The 12,457-nt window shown below is 46.2% G+C and overlaps 1 protein-coding gene across 2 annotated transcripts in view; it reads right to left on the reverse strand.

Annotated features, from left to right (window-relative positions):
• Nucleotides 1-1,627: 1,627 nt before the first annotated feature.
• The window catches only part of NHS (NHS actin remodeling regulator), a 267,222-nt gene continuing 256,392 nt past the window's right edge, over nucleotides 1,628-12,457 (reverse strand). For both annotated transcript variants that reach the window (XM_075775826.1, XM_075775835.1), the window contains exons 6-9: nucleotides 11,418-11,549; nucleotides 7,201-10,158; nucleotides 6,567-6,693; nucleotides 1,628-5,814 (exon numbers count right to left, since the gene is read on the reverse strand). In XM_075775826.1, the coding sequence (XP_075631941.1) occupies nucleotides 5,190-5,814; nucleotides 6,567-6,693; nucleotides 7,201-10,158; nucleotides 11,418-11,549 (3,842 nt within the window). In that variant the 3' untranslated portion in view covers nucleotides 1,628-5,189. The remainder of the gene's footprint in view (nucleotides 5,815-6,566; nucleotides 6,694-7,200; nucleotides 10,159-11,417; nucleotides 11,550-12,457) is intronic.

The raw sequence follows: 12,457 nt of genomic DNA on the forward strand, positions 1-12,457 counted from the left end.
TCCGAGGCAGGATTTCCGTTATGGATCAATCCCTCTCTTCTTAAGTTTAATAGAAGCTCCAGCAAGAGATGGAAATGAAGACATGCTTCAGGCTTGCTGGCTCAAGAAGGACCACACCGGGTTGGATGTTCTCTGAGAACACTATAGGAAGAGCATATAGGAAGATTTGTTGGGTGGGGACTGAATTCCACTCCAGGGAGAAAGCGCCAAAATTCTCAATGTGGCATCTAAGTTTTAACACCCATGTGCTTTACTATCCTCCAAAAAAAAAACCCCCAAACCATTTACTCTTCCCATGCCTGGTTATATATGTTCCTTATATATATCTACACAGCATGGTGGGATGCTTTGCTGCAAAGCAGGAAAAAAACCTGAAAAAAGCTTGTCTATGCGGTGATACTACTTATAGTATTGAGTTTATATTGTCACTGGATGGACCTGACAGTTGTATGCCATGTACACATACCCAAAGGTACACACTGAAGCCTGGATTTTACAAAGACTTAGAAAAGTCACTGACTTCACATATGTTGTAAATAGTTAGAATGATTTCACCTTGTATATATAAAAAAGCACTGGGTCTATTTTATGTAGTCTAATGTTTAATCTTCCACTGAGCATGAAAAAAATATACAGGCATACAGCGGGCAGATGAAAAGCAGCTTGTGCCTGCCTCTACGGGCTAAGCTTATCCTACAGATCTTGCTTATGTGTGTATCTGGATTGGGAAAGGCACGCAATACAGCAGGAAATGATCTACATCATCATCAACTGCTTGACCACCTGGTTAAAAAAAGTTAGGCAAATTGATTCCCATTTGGAGACTAAGACCACATCCATCGGGGCAATCCTCATATCCTTGCAAAGCATGATTGCAGATAGCCCAGCAGCGTTCCCCAAAGCTGATTTTTTTCACCAGACCGGCACATTTCAGCTTTTTTTTTCCATACCCATTTTTTAAATACCAAGTACAGTGTTGCAAAGCTACTGACAAAATGACAGCCGAAACCAAAGTTTCGTGATGTGCATCTTCCGCTCCCCTTTTCCTGCAGGTATGCAATTTTCGAAGAGACATGCAGGGGCTATCATTTAAACACTTACACTTACCTTCCATGGCCTGACTTCTCAACCTCCTGATAACCAAACTGTTTTAAAATAAAGTAGCGTTTGCAGTTCTAAGTTTTTTGTAATTTATGGCCTGCCTTTTGCCCACGGGCTTGCTTTATCTGATGAGGTTCAGTCATTGTTCCCTATGCCTTGGGTGTGAAGTGTCACAATTTGTTTTGTTTTCCAGCTGACGATACAGTAGCTGTCTTTCCATTTTTCATCCCAGCTTCCTTTCTCTTACCTTTTTCTTTCCTGTAAAAGATGTGGGGAAAATCCAGCACTCTTTACATTCTGGCAAAACTGTACTTGTGGGCTAAATTCCACTTAAAGTCAATGACAGTTTGGATACAGATTTCCCCTTACTCAGCTTATGTAAAAAAAAAAAAATTAAGTTGAAGACAAAACACGATTACGTGGTTTGAAATGTATAATGTGCTGAGACTTACTTACCTTTGGAAGTAGCATACTTGTAGTCTGTAGATTAGACTTCACATCTTATTACAAGAAAGTAAAGAGAAGGTGTGATTTAATTGCAGTCACGTTTATTTGCAGTTTCTATACACACTTTCTAGGTAATCAAACTTTTCCGACACATTTTTTGAGAGGGGTTCACAATGAAACTGTCACCGTTTTTACTAAAAATAAATACAAGACTTAAAGTGTTGCACAGCTCTAAAATATACAAAGGCTTGGATTTAATGTAAACTTTGAAAACATTTTACAAAAGAAACCATTTTTGCAACAATTTAAAAAGTTCGTATTTACAAATATTACAAAAATACAAAATGGATGCAAGTCCATAAACCATTGTCTTTTCTGCCAGCATGAACTGGTGCTAGTACCAAAATAGTTACACTGTAACCTTCTTAATTTTTTTTTTAATTCTTTAAGTCATAACCTACAGTATTTCTCTATCTGCCACCATTGCAGCAAATGCACTCAATCACTGACCTTTGGCAAAAGCAAACATATGCTTTATTTGCTACAACTATTCCATGTCCTCTACGCTGCCACGACAACAACACAACAAAAAAAAAAAAAAAAAAGGGGGGGGAAAATGTTATTTTTCAGAACACCCAGCTGTATAACTTCAGAAATCATTTCCATAACATCAGTGCAAACAACGGAACAGCAGGTTGAAATGACGGTTCAGCGGTTACCTGATGCACATGCGGTACCCCGTCTCAAGAGGTGAGTGATGTTCCCTTCGCTCTACAGCTTGTCCTCCCGTGCCTTAACGGCACGCCTGCAACACTACAGGGGTCCCTGCCACTCGTCTTCCTCTGACTCCCACGTTTGTTACGAACTCTTTTCTTCATAGTGGATTTAGAATCTCTCTTTATTTGGGTTTCAATCTGCTAAATATAAACTAGGAAATGAAACAAAAGAAGTAAGACTGTATTTTAACGGGATTGTTCTGTGGCCGTTTTGTACGTGAAGCATTGCCTCACCATTCCAGTCAAAAAATTTTTTTTAGTGTAGATATCTTCATTTATGGTCTCTGTGAAATTATTGATGGGTAATAAAAAGTGATTAAAGTAAATTCAGCTGTATTCTCTTTACAGTTTTGAATGACTAACTCAAGACTATAAAACATCTTGTAAAAGTGCTCCTGGTAATTTTTTTAAGGAAAATGACTGAAGATGACAAACTAAGGATTTTCTGCCCAATATCTAAACTTCCTTTACTCTCGTTCTCCCGAAAGTGGTTTGTTATATGCTAAACGTTTCCTCTTAAAACACTCTCATTCATTCACTTCGCTGGTGTTCAGACTTACTTTCTTAACTAAACTGCTAATGTGATTAGCCTTTTGTTTCCAAACCCTTGCTCCCATCGCCTTTTTGAAAACGCTTTTAGACTTTTAGATTATTTAGACTTCCCGAATTTGCAGCCCTTCAGCTGACGGACCACCCCTCTACCCAACGCACGTACCAGATGCACAGCGACTCCGCCTCGCACACCGAACGCAACCAGGCTGCACAGGAGGACGGTAGGAAACCCTGAATAATATATTGCTTGTCCTAAGCGCTGGACGAAACCGGACGTGAACCTCGTGGGGAATAACTTTCGAGATTTGTTAAACCATTCTGACTTGCTCAGACTCTTCAAAATCATAACAGTTTTAGGTAGAACCTTCCTCTTTAAAACATGCTCTGCCCGCTTTTAAAAACTCTCAGCTTTATGCATTACACGATTAAAAGCAAAAAACCTAGTAAAAACCCATTTCACACATCCTGCTTCCCTATCCTTTACTTACGCTTAAAGCCAGCTTTTAGTTGATTTCTGTAGCACCAAAGTACGCTTTTTCTGCCATCCTACTCGACTTGTCCTACTGCACACCGCATTCCTCCTCGCGCTATTTTCTCTGCACTAACCTTTCCTCTACTCCAAACCATTTCCTACGGCAACCAACACCAACTGCATCAATTTTGGACAAAGAGGGCCGCCTTCTTCATGTAGCACGGACAGGGCTACATCGATGGAAACCGTGGTGGCCCAAAGGAGAATCAGGCCTGTTGGTTTTATTCCGTTTAAAAATTAAAAGTATAAAGCGACTCACGGGTTAAGTTTTAAAAGTACACGTTCTTGCAGTTTTAAGACGAGAGAATTCAAGTAACTTCAAGTAATTCAGCTTTTATTTCCCTGCCTTCATTTGTGTCAAAGCAGCTGCTTTGATTTGTCTCCTTTCCCACCCCACCCCTGTCCCCCACCCTGTTCCGCACTTCTGGTAAACCCAGACGAGATCCCAACTGTACGTGGCTGGCACAACGAACCAGAGCTTTCCCCTTCCCAGCTCAGCAATGAATATAAATAATGCATACACATACCTATTTCCCAGCTACGTTTTCACAGTGTCATTTTTGTAAATATTTAGGTAGCATGAATCTCATCAGCACAAAGAGAAAGCTTCACTGAAAACTCATCGCGGATATTTACTGATAAATCGAAAGCGCTTCTTGCATGCTTATAATTTGTTTCCTTTACGAACCAGAAACTAATCGTGTTTAAAGATTATAGTTACCAGGTTATGACCGTGTTATGTATCCCAATAGCCTAATAGGAATATGTAAGTTAAGTACTCTTTCTTCTCACATCTATCCTCTCTGAAGCGATCCCTGCAAGAGTAAAGGCCCAGGGGAGGCTGTGGGATGGGACCCTTTGGGGCTTTGCATCACACACGACTCGGTTCTGTCGGAAGCACGCTCGCCTTCCCCACCGATCCTCACGGTAACCCTCCCAGCTGCGCTTTCCAGTTAGCTTCTTCGGAGCTGCCTTAGAAAGACAAATGGTTGCTTTAATTCCCATCGCAGTCAGCCTTTGCATTTCCTCAGCTAAAGCGGAGAATTCCTCCTTTCCACTGCTCAATGTTGTCCTTCAGGCTTGTCGCACTGAAAGTGGTTGTCGGTGGCCATGTGAATTTTTTATGTTTGATATGAAAATGGTATTCACAGAATACAGTTATTACATTTGACTTCTTTTGTCTTCTATAAACAAAGTTTTTATGCAGTAAATCGTTTGCCACATGTCCACTTTTCTGATAATTCTATTTACAAATTTTTATCAAAAATATGGTATTTACATATGCTTTGTTAATTTCTTCTAAATTTTGTTTCAGCTCATTTTAGTGTAGAAAAATACCAATCCTCAAGAGCATTTTTTTTTCTTTTTTTTTTTCTCCCTAGGGAAGCACTACAATGAAAGATTTGTTTCTAGATGGGCAACTTCTCGGAAAAAAAAACCCCAAAGTCACTTTTAACTCTATGGAAAGTGTATAGCCTTGAAATCTACAGTGACAATGGAAATGAGAGTGGGATAAATCAAATGAAGCCAAAAGAAAACAGAACAGACATAGCGTATCTTCCCCCTTTTAGAAAATGTAATGTAATAAATAGCTACAGCTGTAGTCCTCTCTTTCCCCAGCATCTTACAAACACAAACACATTTAAGCATTGATATTGCCCTGCAATTTTTTCTTTTTTTTTTTTTTTTTTTTTTTTGACTGCTACAGCGTTGGCCTCTTATATTCACATCCTTACAGAGCCCGAGCAGTATTGGCAGCCTGGCCCTGATGCCCACACAGCCTACGTTGAGCTCTGAGAAGACCGATCGTCGTGGGGGCTGCCATCCGAGTTCTCCGTCTCTCCTTCGGAGATGGCCTGCATCGGCGTGTTGTACAGCCTGCAGCGCACACTGTACCGGCTGCTGCTGGCTGCCGGAGGCGCCCGGGAGCGCCCCACTCTCGAAGACGCCGACATGGGAAAGCTCTTGGAGGAGAATCCTTCTGCGTTGACCCTGGGGGAGCAAGGGGAGAGAGGGGACGACGCATCGGGGCTCGTCGCGGGGGGAGACTCCTCTAGGCTTTGGGGGGCATCCACCGTCAGCTCTCCAGGAGACTTGGGCAAAATAGGACTTTTCAGAATTTCCGTGGCGGACATCCTGTAGCTAGAATCAGATCGGCTGCCCTTTTTAAGGAGCAGTAGTTTAAACTCCTCATTGGAGGTGTTGGACTTTTTGGCATTCCTGTATATGAGCCCAGGGGACCTCTGACTGCTTATGGGAGTGCCCACGCTGCTGGCTGGTGGCACGTTGCTGGCGGGCAGCGTGCTGCTGGTGGGGGGCTGGCTGCTAGTCCCAGACGAAGCTCTCAATCTGTTTCTTACAGAAAGGTCTCCAGAATCCTTTCTCCCGAGAACTTTCCTTTTTGATCTGTAAAAACAGAAAGGAGCACTCCTTCATACATTATCTTTGTAGGATAGCACTTAATGCTGGTCTGGATTTTCACAGATTGACTGTGCTTTCATATTAGCTACAGCTCTCATAATCCCTCTATCAAATATCGGAGGTTAGCAGTGACTGATGGCACTTTAAGCCATGACAGCTCTTGTGCAATGACTGAGGCAGTGAGCCACAGGGTCCCTCTCAACCTCACCCAGCTCTTCCAAATCAATGTGTGCACAACCACCTCTTTACAAAGACAACAACGCATACGGAGTTTTAGGTAATAACAGTATTCAGCATAACCTATTCAGTATCAGAAATCTGTAGTTTCAGTTGTGATTGCAAATTTCAGCTGAATACAAAATACTCTAAAATTGAAGAGATCCCTTCTCGTCATTTTTGCTACAAGGACTCGCTCACCAGAACAGAGCTGGTTGGGCAGAAGGCAGGAACCACTGCGGGCAGTTTTCTTTGGAGACACGTATGTTTGTTAGAGAGAAGAGCCTGATGTTGTTATCTGTAAAGCATCCTACACGTGCCATGAAGATACTCAGAGTGCACACCAGGCCATAATAAAGCATCTTTTAAAAGCTGTCTTTTAGAAAACTAAACTCAATAAACTGAAGAAGGTAGTTTCAGGACAAGACTTAACCATCGAATAACCATCCTGCAGCTATCGTTAGTGGGTGACTGTGCAGGGCCACACATTACCATTCCCTGTTGCCGCAAGGTTAGGTCACCTGTGAATGACTGCAAACAGATCCTCGGTAGTGCGGGGTTTGTTTGGAGACACAAAGACATCCTCAGCATCAGCCTGCAACTCCTCACTCAGCGGAGACACGATGGACTCGTCGCTTGGAGAAGACTCTTAAACAAGGAAAGAGGCCACACTATGAGTCAGACCTCACCACGCTTTGCAACAGCACCGCCAACGCGAGGCACCAGCTCGGTTCACAGCCGAGCGGCCGATACCGCCATAGAGATGTTATCCTCTAAGCTAAAGATCATGCACATTGCACGTTGGAGCCCATAAAGGGGGCACCGCCGGGACCTGAAACCGGGATCTCCATTTTACTGTACAGCTGTGATAATATGGCTCCTCTGTACCCACGGTTAGTGCTCCTCCCTTTTCTCTTTTCAGCTGAAATGCAGCACAAGGGAGGAAAATATCAGAGAAATATGCCCTGAATACACTGAAAAAGCAAAAAAATATATTTGGGCTGGCTGGCCAGCTAGCAGGTTGGGGGGGGGGGCTCTGTACTTAAACCTACGGAGGCACACTGATTCGCACCTCCAGCCTGCTTTTTGACTCCACCACCAGTCACGTCCAAAGCCGCATGGTGAGGTGTAACACAGAAAGAGTTCACAACTGACCTTTCAGCGAAGGCTCGTCCGTGCTGCCCGCTGTCTCGTCCACCCTGCTGTCATCAGAGGCACTTTTGGTTGGAATACCTGATGCGATATCATTTTCCTGCTTGCAACTCGCTTCACCGAGTGAGTTCACTGCTGCCGTCTCTGTTTCGTAGCCGATATTCCCAGGCACATGGTGGCTGACATCGGGTTGGTGCTTAAGCTGATCGCCGATGGCCGCTCCCTCCGCCTGACCTGGGCTTTCACCTGCAGGCCCTGCTTCCAGCCTCCCCTCGCTGCCTGCAGACAGCTCTTGCTGAGCCTGCACTTGCTGAAGGTCATGCTCCATTTCTGCTCCATGGCTGGGTTTCTTTGCTTCGTCATCACCCGTGAGGACAGCCGAGCCCTTCTGAAACCCGTCCGCAGAGATGGCACACGTCTGATTCAGAGCACTTTCTGGCAAGTGCTCAGCGGCCAGGTGTGTTTGGTCCTTCATGGGTTTGATGTCAACCAGACCCACGCTTGCTGAAGTTACGGCTTCTCGCTCGCAGCTATTCTGCCCACTGAAAGAGGAGCTTTTCTCTAAAGGTGGCTTTCCGGGAGCCCCTTCTGCTGGGGAAGTGTCAATGTATGACATTATGGCCTCCTCCGTGGAGTACTGGCGCGATACCGGTTTCTTAGCTAAGAGCGGCCTCATTTTGCCCGGAGAAATGTCGGTCGCCATCAAGGTGGTTTCCTGTATGCAGAGCAGGTCTGGGGCACTGCCTTTCTGTTTCCCTCCTTCTGGCTTGTTGACTGCCCGGAGGTGGACAGACTTGAGAACGGAGGGCGTGATGGCGAGGGCGGAGGGAGGGCTGGGATGCAGGGCTTCCCCGACCGCGCTCTGCTTGCTGTGGCTGAAGGCATGCAGCTGGTGCCTGTGAGCGAAGGGCTTGCTCAAGACATTGTGAAGAGCACTTAGGTCGAGGTGAGTAGGAGGTATAATTGGAAGTTCGAGGTCTTTGCTTACCGAGGCGGTGCCATCTTTCGAGAGTGGCTGCTGCAGTGATGACTTCCTCTCTGGTACTTTCGGCTTCCTCTTGCTCCCCCCTGGAGACAAGGGTCCCGAAAAGAAAGCGGTTGGAAAAGAAGAGGTGGGCGTCTCCGACTGGCTGGAGTACCCGCTGGAGGGTGAGGCTAACCCCGCCAGCTTCTCGGGGGAGGCCAGCTTAAACTCGTTATCCACGGAGGGGAGGGATGGGGTGGTGGCTCGTGACCCAGACTGGGACGTCTGCGATTCGGAGCTCTCCGGTGACTTGATGCACTCTATGACTGTAGTACCCGTAGCGGTGCTCGAATTGGACAAGGACCTGTAAGGATCACTGGACTTCAAGTCATTCAGAAGCCAGAGGTCTGCATAGTGAGGTTGTTCAGCACCTTCGTCTTTAAAGGAGGGGATATCGGCGGTTTCGAACGGAGTGTCCTTCAACCCGCCGTCACCCTGGTTCACCCAGGGGAGCTCCTGCTTGGCTGGCAGGTTGGGGCCTTCCACTCGGGAAGGTATGTTTGAAAACTCAAGGGGCAGCTTCATCTCCCTGGTGGTGTGAGAGACGTGCTGCCCGCCGCCGATCTTTGGTTCTTTCTTGTCAGGAAGGTCGGTGCTACCCTCTGATTTCCTCAAAGATGAGCTGCGTTTTGGTGGGGCTGGCTTTGCCTTTGGTTTCTTCAGCGAGATGCTCTGCCGTCCCTGCCTCCTGTGGCTCACGCACTCCTGCCAGGCGCAGTCAGGCAGGCTGGAGGTCACGCTCCCGGTCTGGCCGCTCTCAGAGCCCGCGGCTGCATAGTTGCAAATATAGCTTTTATTACCCTTGAGTCCGCAGTCAAAGTGCATGGAGGTATAGTATCCTTCGGTATCCACGGAAAAGTGTGAGCTAGTGTCTGCCTTGTCAGAGGGGGTCTTTTCCAGGAAGCTGTCATAGGTGGCCATGCTGGTGAAGCTGGGGCATCCCAGGCTGTCCGCCTTCGGGCGCTCAGGGCTGAAGTCTTGGCGACAGGAGGCGTCGTGGTGATGGTGCAGGTAGTTCCACTCGCTGTCGCTCGTGTTGCTGTTGTTGGGGTCATCCAGTAAATCCGCCACGGTGGAGGTAAAAGAGCTCGCCCTGTGGCCCCTGACCTTGTCCACGTGGTCACCAAACTGCTCTGTGATGAAGATGCTGGAGTCCTCGTTGGCGTTGGGAGCGGTGTTGAGCGACAGCTCGGAGTCACAGTGTGAAGAGCCAGTCAGTGGAGGAGAGGCGGCAGGAGGAATGGTTTCGGATGTCTGGGAGGGACATGTGGAGCTGCTTCCGCTCCAGTTGCCACTGGAGGACTGGTGGTCATCTTTCTGGTCCATGTGGCTGCTGAGCAGGACTCCTGCTGTGGAGATAGAGTGAATGGGGCTCCCGAAGGTGTCCGAGTTGGACGAAATCTCGCAGCTGCCTGAATCGGCCATCCTTGACAGCCGTGACCTCCCCCTCTCGCTCATGCTGTGTTCAGGGCTGTGCAGGTGCTGAGGACAAGTTAAACCGATGGGCTGGCGCTCTTGTGAACCCTGCTTGCTCAAAACCTCCTTCCCCTGTTTTGGGATCCTCTCCTGACTGGCTAAGAAGCATTCTGCTTCGTACCCTGCACTCTTGGTGGCGGCATCCTGATGGCCCTCGCTGGCCCGGGCGCCCTCACGGGGAAGGCTGCGTGAGCGGATGCGGTTGCTGACAGCGGCAGCGAAGACAGCATCCCCGTTGTCCGCCAGCACCAAGATGTTGCCGGCAGAGTGGGAGAGGGAGGCGACGACGCTCTGTCCCCTCTGGGCGCGGATCCGCCGCCGGGAGGGAGCGGCTATCAGGATTTCTTCCGTCTGGCACTCCGAGTCCCGGGTCCCCGACCTCCTGCTGCCGGAGCCGGAGAAGTCCGGGTTTGCATGCACAGTCACGTTGCGCTCTCTCGCCACCGGCGACTCATCTGAATCTAGGACACACGGAAAGCCGGGTGAGTGGGAGACAGCTCCACGTTTCCTGGCGCGAGACAACCCGCAGAGCAACCCAAGAAGCATTATCTGCTGTATTCTTTCTTTCTTAAGCTTGCTGAGCATTGGACCAAATTTAACTTTGCTATAAAGAGTATAAGGCAGACCTCATCCCGGTGAGGTGGGGAAATTCTCCTAGTCCTGCAATGTGATCTCAGTTCTCCTATTTCTGCAATGTGATCTCACGCGGAGCTGATCTTGCTGTGGTAAATATTAAGATAAATATTTTCAGTTTTTGTCGCTCTATTTCAGCTAGTTAAAGGCAGTTTTCAGGAGTGGCTGCTGGATAAAACACTCCATGAGCTTCTAAAAATAATTCTATTTTGACTACCTGTCTGTTCAGAATTTCCGTTATCTGCTTCTTTACTACCAAGAATATTTGCAAGGCAACAGGATCTTTCTTTTATAGGTTCTCTGGTTGCTTATTCCCTATGATAAACACATTCCTTCTGATTCCCATCAAGTTTCTTGGCAACGGACCGAGATACCAGAGCCATCTTCAGGTGCAAATGAACATTAAGAAATAACTATCCTGTTTGTTTCGTTTTGGGTTAATACCAGTTTTACACTGGATTTGCCCTCAACAGAGTTGCTCCTAATTTACCAGGGACAAAAAGTGAGGTAAGCCACTCAATTTTGGGCAAATATCCTTGGTAATAAAGAATGAAAGGAAGGAATCGAGGACGAGCATGATAAATAAAAGGAATGTTTAACAAAGTTTCCCGGAGGGTACCAGCAGCTGTCTCTAAAAGGCGGATATCCAACTGCTCATCTGAGTGAGTTACCCGGCTGTTGTGACAGCTCATCGTCACTTTGCTGAGCAACACCTGTCAGTTCTTTACCTTAAGCTCCCCTCACGCAAGAAAAAACTTTCACTTAATCTAGTTACTTTTTATGCACGTAACTATGGGTTCATAACAGAAATAAAATGGAAAAATAAAAAGAACTGATTAACATTTACACAATAAGAGCTGAACACGTACATCTATATTACTCAGTAAGGCCCCTGGTCCGTCAAGGCCATATGGAGTAATATAGCTTTGCTTACTGTAGTAAATAAAAAAAAAAACAAACCATGTCATTCCCAAACTCCACAAGCATTTACACTTTCATTTCTTTGGAAGGCTGGCTACCAGCTCATATCCCTGCAATTTAAGTTGGTTAGAAAGCTATCTACGGAAGATTTGTATTTATACTACACCTATTTCTTGTTGCACTCTTCTGGGGATGCCAGAGATGGTTTTCCTCCTCCTCAACTTTCGTCTCCGCTGTAGTACAGATTGTGAATGAACAAGAGAGCAGCGTATACTAGCCTCTCTGTCAAAACCAACTCCTGCAACCCATAAATAGGTCTCATTAGCCTTTAGAAATAGTAAACAAATTTTCATGGCTGGAACACAGTGGAGGTATGTGAGCTTGGATTAAGCCTGTGAATAAACATAAGGGAGCCCTTATGTAGCTCTTATGTAAATTATATCACAGTATATCACAGTTTTACTTCTAATTCCAGCTCCCCCTCAGCAGCCTGGTCTGCCAAAAATAACAGAAGGAGTAAAAAAAAAACGAAAAAAAGAAAAGAACAGAACATCAGGAAGGAAAATAGAGTTGAGAGCTCTTGGTAACAGGGCATCTTTCTTATAGCTATTTCTCCATCTGTCATAGGGACAATGACAGTAACTTGTCTGCAAAGAGTAATCTGTTCAGCTATAGCCTGACTTATTTTAAGCAACTAAGCATAAGAAAACAATTTAAAGTTATAACACCATATTGCAGTAGTTGGGCGCTTCTTAGGAGACCAATTTGCCAAGGGGGCTAACATTTCAAAAAGGAAGGAGACAGCTAAAACGGGGCCGAGTCCCCGTCCAAGTTTAGAGAGCATTCTTTGTGACGATCTACACGGCCAAGGGTACATAAACAGGCAGCTGCTATTTATTTGCATGCACCAGTAAGTGGCCTGATTTCCCCAAGTGCTCAGCACATGGTGGGATGCATGGGAGTCCACTCTGGGAATCGGGTCATGTAGTCCATCCAGATCCTCAGTTTGGATTTAGGAGCCCAAGTTCATGGGCACACTAATTTATGACCATGGTCACACAGAATAGGCAGGAATTCCTCATTTTCTTTATGTTTGCATGGCATTAACACAGGGAAGTGTCTTTCACTTTGTTTTTTACACTGTGTTGTCAAAATAAAGTTAAAAGGAGGCCCACCAGAAGACCAGCGTCCATCTGTGCTGGCTTT

This window comes from Balearica regulorum, chromosome 1, assembly GCF_011004875.1.
Source record: "Balearica regulorum gibbericeps isolate bBalReg1 chromosome 1, bBalReg1.pri, whole genome shotgun sequence".
Classification (NCBI taxonomy): domain Eukaryota; kingdom Metazoa; phylum Chordata; class Aves; order Gruiformes; family Gruidae; genus Balearica; species Balearica regulorum.